The sequence below is a fragment of the Loxodonta africana genome, chromosome 21 (genome assembly GCF_030014295.1).
Source record: "Loxodonta africana isolate mLoxAfr1 chromosome 21, mLoxAfr1.hap2, whole genome shotgun sequence".
NCBI classification, from domain to species: domain Eukaryota; kingdom Metazoa; phylum Chordata; class Mammalia; order Proboscidea; family Elephantidae; genus Loxodonta; species Loxodonta africana.
The window spans coordinates 19,410,247-19,430,276 of NC_087362.1; the positions used below are offsets into that span (position 1 = coordinate 19,410,247).

At 39.8% G+C, this 20,030-nt stretch overlaps 1 protein-coding gene across 3 annotated transcripts in view; it reads left to right on the plus strand.

Annotated features, from left to right (window-relative positions):
* Positions 1-20,030, plus strand: part of LOC100665422 (DExD/H-box 60 like) — a 152,712-nt gene extending 132,682 nt beyond the window's left edge. For all 3 annotated transcript variants that reach the window (XM_064273586.1, XM_064273588.1, XM_064273587.1), the window contains 5 exons: positions 2,843-2,990; positions 12,504-12,646; positions 14,209-14,360; positions 15,775-15,837; positions 18,846-20,030. In XM_064273586.1, the coding sequence (XP_064129656.1) occupies positions 2,843-2,990; positions 12,504-12,646; positions 14,209-14,360; positions 15,775-15,837; positions 18,846-18,951 (612 nt within the window). In that variant the 3' untranslated portion in view covers positions 18,952-20,030. The remainder of the gene's footprint in view (positions 1-2,842; positions 2,991-12,503; positions 12,647-14,208; positions 14,361-15,774; positions 15,838-18,845) is intronic.

The window sequence follows — 20,030 nt, forward strand, 5'->3', positions numbered from 1 at the left end:
TTTAATTCAAATAGCTTCCTTTACTAATCTAGCAAATGATTAATGTCTTAAGCTTTGCATTTCATTGGAGCTCATTACAGCATTCAGTGGCAATAGAAGTAGACAGCCTTTTCAATAAAACCATAGTCCCATAGCTAGGTCTGTAGTTACACCTATGGGAAGGGATGCAGGGAAGGGACTTAGATCATGAGCTCAGATATTCTCTTGAGAAGTTACAGGGGTGGTCACCTAAGAAAGAATTCCCTAACAAGAGGGTTATTCAAGGGAGTATAAGCAGGAAAATGATCTTCTAACTTTGCTTGCCACATTTTATTTGGTCCTAATTCTTTCTTAAAAATAAACAAAGAAGTCCTACAAAAATGACAGACCAGCAAATTAAAAAAACAAAACAAGAAAACCTGAGAATGTAGATAAAGCTACTTCCTATCAGACAACCCTAGTGAATAAATGACCAAAAGGGGATTTGTGCTAATCTATGCTTTCCAACCCCATAATGCTCAGGCACAGAGCTGTTCTACCACTGGATATACTTCCAGACCTGCTGACCCAACTTTAGTACTGACACGTCTCCATTCTACAGACCACTGAAAAACGCCAGGATCTTTGGTCTTAAAAATAAAGAAACCGTAGAAATCAATGCAATTAACATGATTCTCAGTTGGGTCTGCTCTTGCTTTGCTATAAAAGAGATTATCAAATGCTAGAGAGATGATAGAGGCATACAACCATTAGCCATCCTGGGATTATCGGAAAGAGCTAAAGAGAATTGCAAAGGGGGCGGATTTTTTTATTTTTCAAAACTGATTTAGTAATTACCTAATGCTCTCTCTGTGTGACATGTAAAAGTCCACTCATGCAGCACTCATGCTAAGTGTCCCTTGCTTTTGGAATAACAGCTCTAAATTATTTCATGAACAAAGAATTATTGAGCAATCACTACGTGAAAACTGTCATAGAAAAATCAAAGAGTTAGGAGACATAGTTGCTGCTTGCAAAGAGCTTGCTCTCCAGCTGGGACCAGGTGACATGCTCCTGGGAAGAGAGAGCTCAGGGCACAGGGTGTGTACGATAAGGAGCAGACGTGCCCTAGCCTGATGCCCAACAGCAGGTACAATGGGAGGCCTATGGAAGGTGGAGCAGTAAATATTTGCAGAATGACTGAGTGACGACCTCATCACGTTGCCCTTCCTGCAGAGTCACCTTCCTTGACCTGTTGTTTGCTCTGAGTCCATCCACAGATGGTAAGACTCTCGTAAAAAACAGCCCTGTGAAAACTGTCACACTGTCAATTGTAAGGAATTGGTTAGGGACATTATATCCACACGTTGTGCTGTTTATAAGAACATCTCTGAGAAATTCCTATCTGGTGCTAGTGCTGAGTAAAAACAGTTGCCATGGAGTTGACTCCAAATCGTGGTGGCCCCTTGTACGTCAGAACAGAACTGTGCTCCATAGGGTTTTCAATGGCTGATTTTTCAAAGTAGATCACCAGGCTTTTCTTCTGAGGTGCCTCTGGGTAGACGTGAGCCTCTGCCCTCTCAGTTAGCGCCTGAGCACCTTACCCATTTGCACCATGAGTAGGCGTGTACCTCAAGGACACTGTGAAATGTGTAAATGGTCAGGTTTTCTTTTCACACTTGCTGCTAGGAACCTTGAAGTATGTGTGGCCCATTCTAGGCTCTCTTCATTGTTTCCCTTTTTTTTAACCTCATTTTAACTCATATTATCTTATTGTATTAATTTCACCCTTATAAAGTACCTTAATTCTTGGAAGAGTGCAGAGAATGAATAAATTAAAGAAACTAACAAATATTAGAAGTATAAATTGTAATAGAAGGAAACTGAGGACATTCCTAATGTCACAGCCTTGTACCCCATGCTGTTTAACCTTACTAAATGCAGAAAGACTTCATTTTAATGTATGCAATTGGGGAACTGACCCAGCTCGCAATACCAGCTGCTTCTCTACCTGCTACCTGTGTGACTTAGACCAAATTTACCTCCACCAGGCTTAGTTCCCTCATCTATAAAATGTGAATGAAAATGCTGATTTCATAGGGTTGTTCTACAGATTAAGTGAACTAACCTGTATGCGTGCTTGGCACAGCATGGTGCTGGCACATAACAAGAACTAAGTAAGTAACTGATGTCCACTATCGCTACACTGGAGGCCTGGTGGCTCAGTGGTTAAGAGCTTGGCTGCTAACCAAAAGATCAGCAGTTCAAATCCACCAGGCACTCTTTGGAAACCCTATGGGGGGCTGTGAGTTGGGATTGACTTCACGGCACCAGGTTTGGTTTTTGGTGTTCTTGTTACTACACTAAGGAGCCCTGGTGGTGCAGTTGTTAAACACTCGGTTACTAACTGAAAGGTTAGCCGTTGGAACCCACCAGCTGTTCAGTGGGAGAAAGATGTGTCGGTCTGCTTCTGTAAACATTTACAGCCTGGGAAACCCTATGGGGCAGTTCTACTGTGTCCTGTAGGGTCGCTAGGAGTCAGAATCGAATCCACAGCCATGGATTACTTCCCTAACTTGTTGGCTGCTCTCTAAATATGCCCCTTGAGTAAATTGTGAAATAAACACAAGGTTAAGATCAGTTTAAGGCATGCATCTCTTCAAATGGCAGTTTTTATTAAGAGGCAAGATTCTTGCATTTATAAATATTGGCTGAAATGAAAAAGAAATTCTACCTTGATCTCACAATGACTAGACTAAGCGGTAACTTTAATGAGGGAACATGAATCTAGAGAATTAAGCTGCAACCTTTTCCCCAAGTGGTTTGATTCTGTTAATGAAGGTAAAGAGGCCTTTCTGAAAAGTCTTTTGCCCGTTGCCCGCAGGTGTTCCTTGATGAACTTCCAGAGGAGTTTAAAGCTGCTTTGCAGGAGTATAATTTGAACGTGGCAAAGGACTTTGCTTCCTTCCTGCTGATTTCTTCCAAGCTGGTGAACATGACAAAGGAATATCAACTCCCCTTGTCAAGAATCAGTAAGCACACTTGAGTTCCACTCTGGGCAACTTAATAAATATCCCTGCCTAACAATCTCGGATGCTTCAAACCCAGTAAAAGGAGCTCACTGCAGAGCAGTTGTATTAACCTGGGCATTTTTTTTTTTCTATTAATTTTTTTTTTTATTAACTTTTATTGAGCTTCAAGTGAACGTTTACAAATCAAGTCAGACTGTCACATATAAGTTTATATACACCTTACTCCGTACTCCCACTTGCTCTCCCCCTAATGAGTCAGCCCTTCCAGTCTCTCCTTTCGTGACAATTTTGCCAGCTTCCAACTCTCTCTATCCTCCCATCCCCCCTCCAGACAGGAGATGCCAACACCGTCTCAAGTGTCCACCTGATATAATTAGCTCACTCTTCATCAGCATCTCTCTCCTACCCACTGTCCAGTCCCTTTCATGTCTGATGAGTTGTCTTTGGGAATGGTTCCTGTCCTGTGCCAACAGAAGGTTTGGGGACCATGACCGCTGGGATTCCTCTAGTCTCAGTCAGACCATTAAGTCTGGTCTTTTTGTGAGAATTTGGGGTCTGCATCCCACTGATCTCCTGCTCCCTCAGGGGTTCTCTGTTGTGCTCCCTGTCAGGGCAGTCGTCGATTGTGGCCGGGCACCAACTAGTTCTTCTGGTCTCAGGATGATGTAGGTCTCTGGTTCATGTGGCCCTTTCTGTCTCTTGGGCTCTTAGTTATCGTGTGACCTTAGTGTTCTTCATTCTTCTTTGATGCAGGTGGGTTGAGACCAATTGATGCATCTTAGATGGCCGCTTGTTAGCATTTAAGACCCCAGACACCACATTTCAAAGTGGGATGCAGAATGTTTTCATAATAGAATTATTTTGCCAATTGACTTAGAAGTCCCCTTAAACCATGGTCCCCAAACCCCCGCCCTTGCTCTGCTGACCTTTGAAGCATTCAGTTTATCCCAGAAACTTCTTTGCTTTTGGTCCAGTCCAGTTGAGCTGACCTTCCATGTATTGAGTATTGTCCTTCCCTTCACCTAAAGCAGTTCTTATCTACTAATTAATCAGTAAAAAACCCTTTCGCACCCTCCCTCCCTCCCCCCCGTAACCACAAAAGTATGTGTTCTTCTCAGTTCATACTATTTCTCAAGATCTTATACTAGTGGTCTTATACAATATTTGTCCTTTTGCCTCTGACTAATTTCGCTCAGCATAATGCCTTCCAGGTTCCTCCATGTTATGAAATGTTTCACAGATTCGTCACTGTTCTTTATCGATGCGTAGTATTCCATTGTGTGAATATACCACAATTTATTTACCCATTCTTCCGTTGATGGACACCTTGATTGCTTCCAGCTTTTTGCTATTGTGAACAGAGCTGCAATAAACATGGGTGTGCATATATCTGTTTGTGTGAAGGCCCTTGTATCTCTAGGGTATATTCCAAGGAGTGGGATTTCTGGGTTGTATGGTAGTTCTATTTCTAACTGTTTAAGATAACGCCAGATAGATTTCCAAAGTGGTTGTATCATTTTACATTCCCACGAGCAGTGTATAAGAGTTCCAATCTCTCCGCAGCCTCTCCAACATTTATTATTTTGTGTTTTTTGGATTAATGCCAGCCTTGTTGGAGTGAGATGGAATCTCATCGTAGTTTTAATTTGCATTTCTCTAATGGCTAATGATCGAGAGCATTTTCTCATGTATCTGTTAGCTGCCTGAATATCTTCTTTAGTGAAGTATGTGTTCATATCCTTTGCCCACTTCTTGATTGGGTTGTTTGTCTTTTTGTGCTTGAGTTTTGACAGAATCATATAGATTTTAGAGATCAGGCGCTGGTCTGAGATGTCCTAGCTGAAAATTCTTTCCCAGTCTGTAGGTGGTCTTTTTACTCTTTTGGTGAAGTCTTTAGATGAGCATAGGTCTTTGATTTTTAGGAGCTCCCAGTTATCTGGTTTCTGTTCGTCATTTTTGGTAATGTTTTGTATTCTGTTTATGCCTTGTATTAGGGCTCCTAAGGTTGTCCCTATTTTTTCTTCCATGATCTTTATCGTTTTAGTCTTTATGTTTAGGTCTTTGATCCACTTGGAGTTAGTTTTTGTGCATGGTGTGAGGTATGGGTCCGGTTTCATTTTTTTGCCAATGGATATCCAGTTATGCCAGCACCATTTGTTAAAAAGACTATCTTTTCCCCAATTAACTGACACTGGGCCTTTGTCAAATATCAGCTGCTCATACATGGATGGATTTATATCTGGGTTCTCAATTCTGTTCCACTGGTCTGTGTGTCTGTAGTTGTACCAGTACCAGGCTGTTTTGACTACTGTGGCTGTATAATAAGTTCTGAAATCAGGTAGAGTGAGGCCTCCCACTTTCTTCTTCTTTTTCAGTAATGCTTTGCTTACCCGAGGCTTCTTTCCCTTCCATATGAAGTTGGTGATTTGTTTCTCCATCACCTTAAAAAATGACATTGGAATTTGTATCGGAAGTGCATTGTATGTATAGATGGCTTTTGGTAGAATAGACATTTTTACTATGTTAAGTCTTCCTACCCATGAGCAAGGTATGTTTTTCCACTTAAGTAGGTCTCTTTTAGTTTCTTGCACTAGTACTTTGTAGTTTTCTTTGTATAGGTCTTTTACATCTTTGGTAAGATTTATTCCTAAGTATTTTATCTTCTTCTTGGGGGCTACTGTGAATGGTATTGATTTGGTGATTTCCTCTTCGAGGTTCTTTTTGTTGATGTAGAGGAATCCAAGTGATTTTTGTGTGTTTATCTTATAACCTGAGACTCTGCCAAACTCTCCTATTAGTTTCGGTAGTTTTCTGGAGGATTCCTTGGGGTTTTCTGTGTATAAGATCATGTCATCTGCAAATAGAGATAATTTTACTTTCTCTTTGCCAATCTGGATGCCCTTTATTTCTTTGTCTAGCCTAATTGCCCTGGCTAGGACTTCTAGCATGATGTTCAATAAGAGCGGTGATAAAGGGCATCCTTGTCTGGTTCCCGTTCTCAAGGGAAATGCTTTCAGGCTCTCTCCATTTAGAGTGATATTGGCTGTTGGCTTTGCATAGATGCCCTTTATTATGTCGAGGAATTTTCCTTCAATTCCTATTTTGGTGAGAGTTTTTATCATAAATGGGTGTTGGACTTTGTCAAATGCCTTTTCTGCATCAATTGATAAGATCATGTGGTTTTTGTCTTTTGTTTTATTTATATGGTGGATTACATTAATGGTTTTTCTAATATTAAACCAACCTTGCATACCTGGTATAAATCCCACTTGGTCGTGGTGGATTATTTTTTTGATATGTTGTTGAATTCTATTGGCTAGGATTTTGTTGAGGATTTTTGCATCTGTGTTCATGAGGGATATAGGTCTGTAATTTTTTTTTTTTGTGATGTCTTTACTTGGTTTTGGTATCAGGGAGATGGTGGCTTCATAGAATGAGTTGGGTAGTATTCCGTCATTTTCTATGCTTTGAAATACCCTTAGTAGTAGTGGTATTAACTTTTCTCTGAAAGTTTGGTAGAGCTCTGCAGTGAAGCCGTCCGGGCCAGGGCTTTTTTTTGTTGGGAGTTTTTTGATTACCGTTTCAATCTCTTTTTTTGTTATGGGTCTGTTTAGTTGTTCTACTTCTGATTGTGTTAGTTTAGGTAGGTAGTGTTTTTCCAGGAATTCATCCATTTCTTCTAGGTTTGCAAATTTGTTAGAGTACAATTTTTCGTAATAATCTGATATGATTCTTTTAATTTCAGTTGGGTCTGTTGTGATGTGACCCTTCTCGTTTCTTATTCAGGTTATTTGTTTCCTTTCCTGTATTTCTTTAGTCAGTCTAGCCAGTGGTTTATCAATTTTGTTAATTTTTTCAAAGAACCAGCTTTTGGCTTTGTCAATTCTTTCAATTGTTTTTCTGTTCTCTAACTCATTTAGTTCAGCTCTAATTTTTATTATTTGTCTTCTTCTGGTGCCTGATGGGTTCTTTTGTTGCTCACTTTCTATTTGTTCAAGTTGTCGGGACAGTTCTCTGATTTTGGCTCTTTCTTCTTTTTGTATGTGTGCATTTATCGATATAAATTGGCCTCTGAGCACTGCTTTTGCTGTGTCCCAGAGGTTTTGATAGGAAGTATTTTCATTCTCATTGCATTCTATGAATTTCCTTATTCCCTCCTTAATGTCTTCTATAACCCAGTCTTTTTTCAGGAGGGTATTGTTCAGTTTCCAAGTGTTTGATTTCTTTTCCCTAATTTTTCTGTTATTGATTTCCACTTTTATGGCCTTGTGGTCTGAGAAGATGCTTTGTAATATTTCGATGTTTTGGATTCTGCAAAGGTTTGTTTTATGACCTAATATGTGGTCTATTCTAGAGAATGTTCCATGTGTGCTAGAAAAAAAAGTATACTTTGCAGCAGTTGGATGGAGAGTTCTGTATGTCAGTGAGGTCAAGTTGGTTGATTGTTGTCATTAGGTCTTCCGTGTCTCTGTTGAGGTTCTTACTGGATGTCCTGTCCTTTTCCGAAAGTGGTGTGTTGAAGTCTCCTACTATAATTTTTTTACTATAATTGTGGAGGTGTCTATCTCACTTTTCAGTTCTGTTAAAATTTGATTTATGTATCTTGCAGCCCTGTCATTGGGTGCATAAATATTTAATATGGTTATGTCTTCCTGGTCAATTGTCCCTTTTATCATTATGTAGTGTCCTTCTTTATCCTTTGTGGTGGATTTAAGTCTAAAGTCTATTTTGTCAGAAATTAATATTGCTACTCCTCTTCTTTTTTGCTTATTGTTTGCTTGATATATTTTTTTTCCATCCTTTGAGTTTTAGTTTGTTTGTGTCTCTAAGTCTAAGGTGTGTCTCTTTTAGGCAGCGTATAGATGGATCGTGTTTCTTTATCCAGTCCGAGACTCTCTGTCTCTTTATGGGTTCATTTAGTCCATTTACATTCAGCGTAATTATAGATAAATAAGTGTTTAGTGTTGTCATTTTGATGCCTTTTTATGTGTGTTGTTGACAATTTCATTTTTCACTTACTTTTTTGTGCTGAGATGTTTTTCTTTGTAAATTGTGTGTTCCTCATTTTCATAGTATTTGACTTTATGTTTGTTGAGTTGTTACGTTTTTCTTGGTTTTTATTTTGAGTTATGGAGTTGTTATACCTCTTTGTGGTTACCTTAATATTTACCCCTATTTTTCTAAGTAAAAACCTAACTTGTATTCTCCTATATCGCCTTGCATCCCTCTCCATATGGCAGTTCTATGCCACCTGTATTTAGTCCCTCTTTTTGATTATTGTGATCTTTTACATATTGACTTCAATGATTCCCTGTTTTGAGCAATTTTTTTTTTTTAATTAATCTTAATTTGTTTTTGTGATTTCCCTATTTGAGTTCATATCAGGGTGTTCTGTTCTGTGACCTTGTGTTGTGCTGGTATCTGATATTACTGGTTTTCTGACCAAACAATTTCCTTTAGTATTTCTTGTAGCTTTGGTTTGGTTTTTGCAAATTCTCTAAGCTTGTGTTTATCTGTAAATATCTTAATTTCGCCTTCATATTTCAGAGAGAGTTTGCTGGATATATGATCCTTGGCTGGCAGTTTTTTTGCTTCAGTGCTCTATATGTCATCTCATTGCCTTCTTGACTGCATGGTTTCTGCCGAGTAGTCTGAACTTACTGATTCTCCCTTGAAGGAGACCTTTCTTTTCTCCCTGGCTGCTTTTAAAATTTTCTCTTTATCTTTGGTTTTGGCAGGTTTGATGATAATATGTCTTGGTGTTTTTCTTTTTGGATCGATCTTAAATGGGGTTCGATGAGCATCTTGGATAGATATCCTTTCGTCTTTCATGATGTCAGGGAAGTTTTCTGTCAGCAGATCTTCAACTATTTTCTCTGTGTTTTCTGTCCTCCCTCCCTGTTCTGGGACTCCAATCACACGCAAGTTATCCTTCTTGATAGAGTCCCACATGATTCTTAGGGTTTCTTCGTTTTTTTAAATTCTTTTATCTGATTTTTTTTCAGCTATGTTGGTGTTAATTCCCTGGTCCTCCAGATTTCCCACTCTGCATTCTAATTGCTCGAGTCTGCTCCTCTGATTTCCTATTGCGTTGTCTAATTCTGTAATTTTATTGTTAATCTTTTGGATTTCTGCATGCTGTCTCTCTATGGATTCTTGCAACTTATTAATTTTTCCACTATGTTCCTGAATAATCTTTTTGAGTTCCTCAACTGTTTTATCAGTGTGTTCCTTGGCTTTTTCTGCAGTTTGCCTTATTTCATTTCTGAGGTCATCCCTGATGTCTTGAAGCATTCTGTAAATTAGTTTTTTATATTCTGTATCTGATAATTCCAGGATTGTATCTTCATTTGGGAAAGATTTTGATTCTTTTGTTTGGGGGGTTGTAGAAGCTGTCATGGTCTGCTTCTGGTTTGATATCGACTGCTGTTTTCGAGCCATCACTAAGATATTCTAGTGATTTATTCTACATTTGCTCACTGAGTCTTATCCTGTTTTGTTTTCTTTCAATATACGTGGATGGGCTACTAGATTGTGCTGTCTTGTTTGTTGTAGCCCTTGACTTACTTATGACCTATTAATAGCTGGTTTGGGCTGTTGCCAGATACATGTGCCTGAGTCTATTCACTATTGTTCAGTGGAATCTGATTTTGGGTCAAGTGTGTGCTGCACCCTAACACCTATCTACCTCGAGAAGTAGTGGTAATAGTTGTGTGCACCAGATTCTGTTAGCAGCTGGGGTTCACACTCCGGGGGGGCAGGATGCTGACAGGCTTCCCCCAAGTGTCAGTGAGGTAGGTGTGTCTCTATTCCTAAAGCATCTTGGTGGGAGGGCTCTGCAGCTGTACCTTAGGCCCCCAATGCAAGTACCTCTACAGATTGGTAGGTGTCACCCTCCTTAGACCCCTAAGGCAAGATTCTAGGTGGTCTGGGGGGAGCTTCAGCCCTCAGTTCCCTGTTGTGGGTCAGTGAGGGCTCTGTTGAATAAGCAGAGATATCAGACCTGGGAAACTTGTTTTTCCAGTAAATCCACCAGAAAAAATGCAGTCAGATCCCTATCAGAAATGCCTTTCCATTATAATAGGCACCTTGTTCCCTGTAGGGATGAAAGCCGAAGATATGGATCATATATGCTTGGCTGGAGCTGGTTCTGTGTTTTTAGTCCAATTAGGGAAGGATTTTTGGTCCCTGGGTTTTTTGTGGTTGCTTCTGTCAGGCGGGAAGAATGGGTTAGGAAAAGACCAAAAAAAAAAGGGAAAAGCAAAGCCGCGGAGCCGGAGCCGTTCTCCCTCTGGCTCAGGAAATTTCAATGTTAATGAAGCCGCCTGGGAAGGGGAGGGAAGGGTTCAGAAAAACAGGAGAGAGTAGCACCCTGGAATATAGCCAAAGTTGCTTATCTTGCTTGGGACGACTATTTCATCTGAGATTCCCGAGAGGCGGGTCGCCTATGTGTGCTGGCTGTGTAGGGATTGCCCCCGAGCTTCTGGCCAGCTGAAGCCGCGGTCAGATCCTCCGCTGCCAGTCCAAAGCCCAGTGTCAAGGTTCCCCTGCTGGGACGCTGCACTCCTGGCTCCAAAACCAGTCACTGCCTCCTGGGGACTTCTCCCACCAGCCGTGTTGCCATGCCGCCCACGCGGACTGGCTGGGCCCCCTCCCGGGATCAGTTCAGGGGGGTAGGGCTGTGCCCCATGTTTGCGCCGTCACGAGATGTTGTGTTCAGCTCCCCTGCGCCCAGTCCTAAGCCCGGCGCCAAGGTTACCTGACTGGTACGCTGGCTCCAGGCTCCGAAAAGAGTCGCTGCTTCCCCGTAGTTGTTCGTTCTCCGTCTCTGTCACTCAGGTGAACTCTTTAAATCTGTGTTTGTTGTTCAGGGTTCGTAGATTGTCATGTATGTGATCGATTCTCTTGTTTTTCCGAGTCTTTGTTGCAAGAGGGATCCGAGGTAGCGTCTACCTAGTCAGCCATCTTGGCCCCTCTCCCTAACCTGGGCATTTTATCCTGGAAGAAGAAGTTAGCCGATCATACAGCGTGATGATACCTTCTGCTTCCCAAAGGAAGAAACTTAATAATTACTCACCTATTAACTGGACAATGGCAGAACAAATTTTAAGAAGTCATTCACGAGCAACTTTGAATGAAGGTCACTTTTGTGTTGAGGCTATAAAATGGGACCAGAAAACATGGCAGACAGGGAGGAAATAGGCGTGGTTTCTGTTATTCTTTCGCCTGAGAGGCAGGGTAAGCTTAGTGGTTACAAACAATAAACTGAGTCAAACCAAAAAAACCAAACACACTGCTGTTGAGGCAATTCCGACTCATAGCGACCCTATAGGACAGAGTAGAACTGCCCAATATGGTTTCCAAGGAGCAGCCGGTGGATTCGAATTATTGACCTTTTGGTTAGCAGCCAATTGCTTAACCACTGTACCACCAGGGCGCCAGAAGCTGAGTACCAGGATCCAAGTCTAGACTCTTCTAGTTAATAGCTGTGAGATCTTATGCCAGCTTCTTAGCCTTTTTGTGTCTCAATTTTGTTACCTGTAAAATGTTACCTTACAGTATTGCTGGAGGGTTAAGAGCGTGTATTTATGTTTGTGGAGTACTGTAAACCATGTGTGACACATAGTAAGCTCTGTAAGTCTATTCCGTCCAACATGTTGGTTACCACCCACATGTTGCTACTTAAATTTAAATTAATTAAAAGTGAAAAATAAAATAAAAAATTCAATTCCTCAGTCACACTAGCCACAGTTCACCTGCTCAGTGAAATGCAGCTACTGGTTTCCACTTTGGACATAGCAGAGATAGAACACTCTGTCACTGCAGAAAGTTCTGTTGGGTAGTACAGATATCAGTGTTTGCTTTTATCGTTATTTTCTAGTTTTTAGAAATTATTAGATCCGGAACCGTCTAGGGAAGAATAAATGGCAAGAAGAGACTAGGATAACAGTAAGGAATGGAACTGTGGGGAGTAATTCCCCATATCCTGTATATCCTAACTTGTCCGTAATTGGAATAAAAGACAGAGGTGTCTTGTAGTTCTCCAAGTCCAATTGACATAGGAAGCAGCATCAGCAAAAACAGACAATAAAGATGGAGCAAAGAGAACATCACAGAGACAGCACCATGAGAGTGTGTGAATATCCTACCTCCATCATAAAAAGGAGCCATATGTGAGCGTATGACCCAGTGCTTCACAAGTCCAGTGAGACAGTACCTAGAACGTGAATGGGAAATATGCTTCATCTTCTATAGCTTACCTGAACATTGTGTCTAGAAGGATTCTGAGGTTATGTCTGCATTCAGTAGGAAATAAATAACAGGTAGTAAAAAGAGCAATGCCAATAATGTTAGCAGTCAACATTGAATGATTACTCAGGGCCCAGCTGAGTTAATCATTTTATATATCATATCTCAATCAGTCTTCATTATGAGGTCTGCCATGGGCAGATGAATATCAACCACTGTGGTATGATTCTTAAAACCTAATGTGACCCAATCCATTTTGGTCAGAATTCACAGGTAACAGATATGAAGGCTCCCAACTCGTGTCTCACTTGATGAACTCCAAGAAAGGGAGAGTGGCCATTTCACCATTTGCTTGTCTCTCTGGGAATACAGATGCTGATTTGCTTCGGCCAGAGATTGTCAACTGTGTAAGTGGAGAGTGCACCTTATAAATAAAACTTCGTTAAGAGAGAATAGAGTTACACTGCTTTACAACCTAGTAGGAATTAGACCACAACACTGAATAGTTTCCAGTCACCCCAACACCAGTGTCCAAGAGAGCAATGCCCTGGAGGCCAGTATGATTTCAGTCTCGATGGAGGTGAACTGAGGGACTCTGCCTCTTCTTGGAGACTTCCTAAACACTCTCTTTTTTCACCCAGATTTTCTGCAGAAGGAGCAAACAGAATTGCCTCACCTTTTCTCAAAATTGATTATAGACCCCGTAGTGCTGTCACTACTTCAGATCTCAGGGACTCTTTGGGACAGTGGTCTCCAAAGTGGCACACAAAGCACTAGAACTCTGAGAGATTCTGGACAAAATATTATGTGTTGGAAGATTTTACATTTAATTTAAATGATGAGACATGTATTTAGCTTTAATAATATTTAATAATATAGCTCGCTACTTCTGCCTTAACTGGATTTTATTCCCTGATTGCGTAGTCACGTTTCATGTAAAGCAGTGGTCTTCCGATATATTTGCTTAAGTAACATCTAAAAGAATTTGGAAAAGTTATGAATCCTCTTATCCTTTGTGGGTTGATGTCTAAATTTTTTTTTAACCAAAGTGTAATGAGTTGTAATATTGTATTTTCTGGTTCATTATACTGATTGACATTTTAAAATGGAACTGTTATAACACACTTTTAAATGCATCCAATAGAATATAAATATCAAAATTATTTGACAACCATAGCATTCAAATGTGTGTGTGTGATCAACTTCTTTAAAGTTTCAAATTCTACATCATTTCCTTTTCTACTTGAACTTGTATTTTCATCCCATTTTTCACACAGAGTTTAATTTTACACTCCCACTAGCAGGGTATATGAATTCCTCCTGACTGCATACATTGAATTTGCAAAATATACCTGGAGCCCTAGAAGCGTAGTTTTTCTGTTTGCTTTTCTTCTCTTTCTTTTGCCCCTTTTCCTCCTTCTCCTTTTCCTCTTCCCCCTCTTCCTCTGTTTCCTTCTCTTGGGTAAGTGGAGATCAAAAGATGGTGTGAGCTATTCAGATGCATCCTGTTCTTTGGGCCCACAGAGACACGAGCCACACAACACTCCTTCCAAGTTTGTGTCTAGCTCCATCCTACTTCTACCAGTTAGATTATGATGAAAATTCTACCTTAAAAATCAGCTTTAGATTATTTTTTGCTTAGCGAATCTTGCTAACAGTATAGCAAATGGATGGTTGAATTGCCCTCAGTATACTTTGAAGGTTCCTGTTTTCCCAAGTTGGGTATACTGTCCTCTCAGCATGCTTGTTGTGGTGTTGCCCGCTGTGTGTGAGACACCCCTTTCCCTCATCATGATGAGTCCCCCGTTCCACTTGATCTCTACAAGAGTCCACTTCTCGCTTGCCCCCTCCCACTCCATCCTTTTCAGAATGTACTTAAAGAAACTGGAATTCATGAAAGAAATCATAAATTGTAAGCAATTATCCTTTACAAAGAAATGGTGACTTAAGAGGAAATGTATTTTTTCAGGTCATTCTGCGGACAATCGGTATCAAGACCAAGCAGGCTCCTGTGCTGTGGTCACAAAAAATTGATAACCGAGGAAGAAGAATGCCACTTAGTGCTTATGCACTTGATTTCTATAAGCATGGTTCCTTGACAGAATTAACACGAGACAATGGGTAGGTTTATATGTTGGGTGTGTAAGATACATATCTAGCTCTCTCTATCCCTCTCTCTCCCTTTCTTTCCCCTCTTCTATGTCCCTCCCTCCCTACCTACCTACTTACCTATCTACCTACCTATTTTATACTATAATACACTATTTTCATCTATTATTTATATAGTAAAAATTTATATTATATATTTAATAAACATAATATTAATCATGTAACACATACTAGATCTCTTTCTAACAGACTAATCCCTAGTAATTAAAAATGTTAGCATTATTTCAGTTTTGGATATACCACCAAAATATTCATTCTTGGCCTGGCTTTGCTGTACATAAGCCTGAAGACCAAAAAAAAAAAAAAAAAAATTGGCTATACCATAACTCAAAAATACATTTTTATTGTTTATTATATACTATTTATTCTTTAAATGGATTATTTAAAACTTAAATAAAGAATGTTTAGTGCTACCCAGGAGTATATCAAAAGTCCTTTTTTGGGGTGGGGCGGAAATAAATATCTATTTTTTTTCCACAAATGGGACCTGGAGGAAGAACATTGTGGAATTTCTAAGTGAGAAAGTGAACTTGGCAGTTGTCTGTTAGAATGTGGCACTTGTTCTGTCCCTTGGTAAGAAAATCATTTTACAAAGCAGTAATTAGGGATGAATACATTTGGACTCACATGAGGAGTGGAGAATCCGGTAGGTAGAAATGGGGAGGAGCATGCTTTTAAGCAGAGATTCAGGAAGTCAAGGTATATTTTATATAAATAAAATAATTCTGATTGAAATTCATTTTAAGTGTTTTCATGTTCTTGACAAACCTTGAGGTATGTCAGTTTTTCTTAAATCTCATTCTTAGTGGCAAGTAAAGTAGAAATGACATTAGTAAGTAAACCTCTTTTTTTCCCCATTTTAATCTCTAGTCCCCACTCGATTTTCTAAGCTTTACTTTATATATTTTGTCACCCCACCCAGAAGGTCAATACCTCTCTCAATTTCTTGTGGTTATGACATTTGTGACTCTTGACTTCATTATGATCAGTATAGCAGAATGATTCATCTACTGCGTGTGTAGAGTAGGACAATTTCTAGAATAAAGTTAAAAAGGTTTCTAGTACAGTAAAACCTGCAAAAGCCAGAACCTGTGTAAGGCAGAAACCTATATTAGGAAAACTCAAGTATTTCCCTTTAAAACAAGTGATAGAAAAGTGGTAAGACTGTACCCTGTCAAAGGCGGAAAACATGTGAGACCCAGAAAAACAAGGTAGTCCCATTGAGTTTTGGCTCTCATAGGTTTCACTGTGTAAAGTTAGTTTAGACAGAGAAAGTTGAACAATCATGGACAGACCCACTATTAAAGCGTGCGTTAATGAATTCTTTTGTTTGTATATTTTTGAATTAAAATTTTTGTTCTCTTAGGATGTCTACTGGAGAAGTTTTAAGACTTTTAAAAGATTTTGCATCCTACATCCGAACTATCAGGTATGTTCTAAGCTGAGTTTGATTTTCTCAATAATGTAATGGCACTTTAGCAAATGTTGAGCTCTTACTGTGTGCCCAGTTCATGATATCCTTGAAGGAGCACGCCCAGAGATACTGTTGAGCATCCTAGCTTCTATGCAACTCGTCTTCCTAAGGCTCTGCAGGCCCTACCCTCATGACCTTGTTGCACTATTTTCTCGATTAAGATTCATCTCCAAGTCCATTTGGAATGAAGGTCCATCCAGACCAGAGCTTCAAAGGCACTATCCCAAGGCCCCATAAATCCCCAGGCCTGATCATACCCAATTTTACAAACCCCGAGCATTCACTCTGAATCAGATACAGGGGACTCCAAGGGCCATACCGTTAGAGCTCCATTAGGTCTATAGTTTATATCCACTTCATTGAACTTAAATCTCTCTCGTACTCAGTGTTTTCCACAGGCCCATCTGACTCTGGCATCTCCTATTGGATTCTTGTGCCCATCTGTACAGTGTCCTCTAGGGGTCCAAGAAATTATGAATTCTTTATAGACATTCCCACCTCTAGGCACCATTGATCATCTAGCTTTTGTCTAGTTCTATATTCTCTAAAACCTCCAGTTCTTACCCACTTCACACATGATCAGGTATGCATGGTCTTTCACTTAAAATTAATTAATTTTAAGGGGAGATTTTATTTGGGGGTCCTTGTTAGTGAGAATATATTTGTGGTTTTCTTTGGTCAGAACTGAGTCAGATCCTTTGAGGAACTCTCTACAGAGATTGAGATTCTTGGGAAGCCCCTGCTAAGGCAGTAGGGAGCTGCTTTGCCCACCTGGGGTACCTCTACATAGGGAATTCCTTGAGTGGCTCATAGCTCCAAAGCTACAATCACCACAGTAGTCTCAGAAGTTCCAGAGATGTTTAACGTATCTCAGGAGGACCAGGGATCACTCACGCACATATTCATTCATTCACTCAGCCATAAATGTATAAATGTATTGCTGTGTTAGAGGGACTCTTCTGTGCACTTCAGATATAAAGTATCATATCTCTGCTGCAAACTGTCTTGTAGATGGTTATGTGTGGTAAGTACTATGATTGAGCTACACACAAATTACTATGTTAACACAAGTAACTGGACGGCTAATGCTACTGGAATAAGAGAAGGCTTTAAAGCAGGAATAGTTTTAGGCAGGTCTTAAAGGATGTGAGAATTCATTAAACAAATTAAAAAGGGGGTGGTAGGAGAGGATCCCAGGCAGAGGGAAGAGTGTGTCTAGAGGTACAGTAATACTAACATTCCTGATGTGTCAGGGATAGACCTCAAGCTCAGCATGGTGGAGTGCAGAATAGGGGGGTTATGATAGGGGTAGGGGAAGATACTGATGATAAGTGAAGAATCTTTGATTCAAGACCCAATTATTGTCTACTTTGAATTTTTTGTTGATACCATGTATTTTCATTAATGGAAGCACACAGAATCATTGATTGTGTCTGAATTTTTGGTAGGTAATATGGGTTTTTTATTACCTTCCCTCCACAAGCCTACCCACAAAGTTCAGTGGGAGAACATGTTGTCCTACTAATTCTACCGCCAGAGTCCCAGAGTGCCACCAAAATCCACTGGGATATATGTGTCCCAAATAAAAATTTTCTATTTTTCCTACCACAATTCAGACACCTCGTACAATACCCTATAAAAACAGCAATTTGTGACACATGCCTGTTTCTTTGGTTTCCAACTGTTATGCAGGCCCCCTCCTACTGGCTGCATGTACTGTCAGTGGGAAAGCAGTTTCCCAAGAAACCTGAGAGACAGATAATGTGGGTGGGCAACTGTATATCCCACCGGTCATGAAAGGGTTAAAGGGAATTTCCTCTACATGGGAAAGGGTCTTAATTGCTACATCATGGAATCTGGATTTAAAGTTGTAGACAGTGGTGAGACAGGAAGTTTCTAAGGATGAGTGTGATATAGGTCTGTGTTTTAGAGATTTACTCTGACAGGTATGTAGATTGACCCAATAGATAGAGAAACTGAAGGCAGGGAGCTAAATTAGCAGGGAAAGACCATAACCCAAGGCAGACAGAATGAAGACTTGAACAGCATCATTAAGGACGGGTGGAAGGGATTAGAGAGACATTTAAGAAGCAGAATCTATGCAAGTGGGGCAAGAGGTGCTGATGGTAACTGAAATTTCTCATTTGGCTAATGACAAAATTCACAAAAACAGGGAACAGAAGAGGATGGTGGCATTACTGTACCTCTAGACATACTCTTGCCTTGGGATTTAAATGTATTGAAGTGGTATCTGTGGGACATTTCGGGGGAAAATGTCCAGTAGTCAGAAGTATAGGTATGCAACTGAGGAGGAACATCTGACTTGGGGATAAAGACATGATCATTTCTAGTATTCAGTTACTAAGGACTGGGAAAAAACTGAAACTGGTGTAAATAAGGTGGGGTATGATTACAAAAAAGGTGACAAAATGTCAACTCACAATTGCTTTCCATGCTAGCTGAGAGAGCCACTCTTGGGAGTCTCTGTCCTCTCTGTTTCACCCTGGTTTCCTAGTTCCTAAGATATATGGGTAAGGGCAGGAATTTCTTTCACTTATTCAGTGACGGTGAGTTTCAAAAATAATGGTCACCATAGTGGAAAAGCCAGAAGATGGCTCCAAGAAGAGTCATGGAGAAAAGAAAAGGAGTTGAATAACTGCTGCTAGGTGCTAGAGACATGGGATTCAGTTATTTTTCAAATGTACAGGGTGAATTTAGAGGTAAGATGGGTAACTGCATGAGGAGGCATCTCTCTGTCTTTTCTCTGACTATACCGTGTATTTTGGAAAGGTTTTATGAGGTAATTGTGCATCTTATTATTATTCCACGTATTTTCTCATAAGTATTTACACCAAGTGGATCTTTGGGTAAAATAATCACTTCTCCCAACATGGAGAAAGCTCTTTTTATAATATCAGTTGTTACTCATGTGTGGGCTTTTTTTTTTTTTTTCTGTTTTACAGTCTTTCCTTGAGTGAACTATGTGAAAATAAGAATGACAACGTTGTCTTGGCATTTAAAGAACTGAGAAAAATCTTCTGTGAAAAACTTGAAAAAGTCCAAAACTGAAATGCATCCAAATCACTTGGACTATTGCTTCAAGAGTGTTTCAAGCCCAACTATGTGGTTTTCAGCCCTTTGCCAGAAACATATTTGAGCCGATGCAGTGAAATGGAAAGAGGAATTGTCATGGAGTCAAATAGAATTGGACTCAGATATTAACTCTTCTCTTCCTTAGCTGGATAACCTTAGTTTCCTTTTGGTAAAGTGAGAGTGGAAATGCATATCTCCAGTTGTTTTAAGGATTAAGTGAAGTAATACATGAAAAGGCACTGGAAGAAGCATTGACTCCATTTTTTTTTTTTGTGTGTGTGTAGCTAAAATTAGGTGCATAGCAGAATTTTAATTTCACACTGTCAAGTTTTTGAGTATGTTCCTAACCTGTTGATTTTTCTATCAGTGATCCATAAATCAAAAAGGACCAAGTTAATTTCAAGCAATCAATTATGTAAAAAGAACTTCTGAGACTACAAGACAACCACATAGAAGAGTTTATAAACCACTCTCCTGATGATAGAAGTACATGTTGATTCAGCCTTTTTTTTTTTTTTGAGTAGCTATGATAGATTTTGAGTCTCTCACACTTTGTTTTTCCCAAATAATCAATGGTACACTTTTCTACTTACTGGCAGTGATTAAGAATGATGTATGTGACTGAGGAGTCCCCTGGGTGGTAAAGTTAATGCACTCAGCTGCTAACTGAAAGGTTGTAGGTTCGAGTTCACCCAGAAGCACCTTGGAAAAAAGGCTTAGTGACCTACTTCGGGAAAATCAACCACCGAAAACTCTGTGGAGCACAGTTCTACTCTGACACACATAGGGTCACCGTGAGCGAGAATCAACTTGACAGCAACTTCTTTATGTGACTGAAGAAAAAATAATCACTCTGTGAAGCTGAGACAAATATTACATTTAGGGAATTTTCTTTCCCAGGGTCATGCTTAAACCTCCCCCACCCAAAAGAAAAAAAAAAAAGAACAAAAACCCACCACAACAGAAATAGATAAGCACTTAAGGACAATTAAGGCTGTAAAAATGAGTAGAGTACTCTAAGGATAGCAAAAAAAAAAAAAAAAAAAATCTTCTTT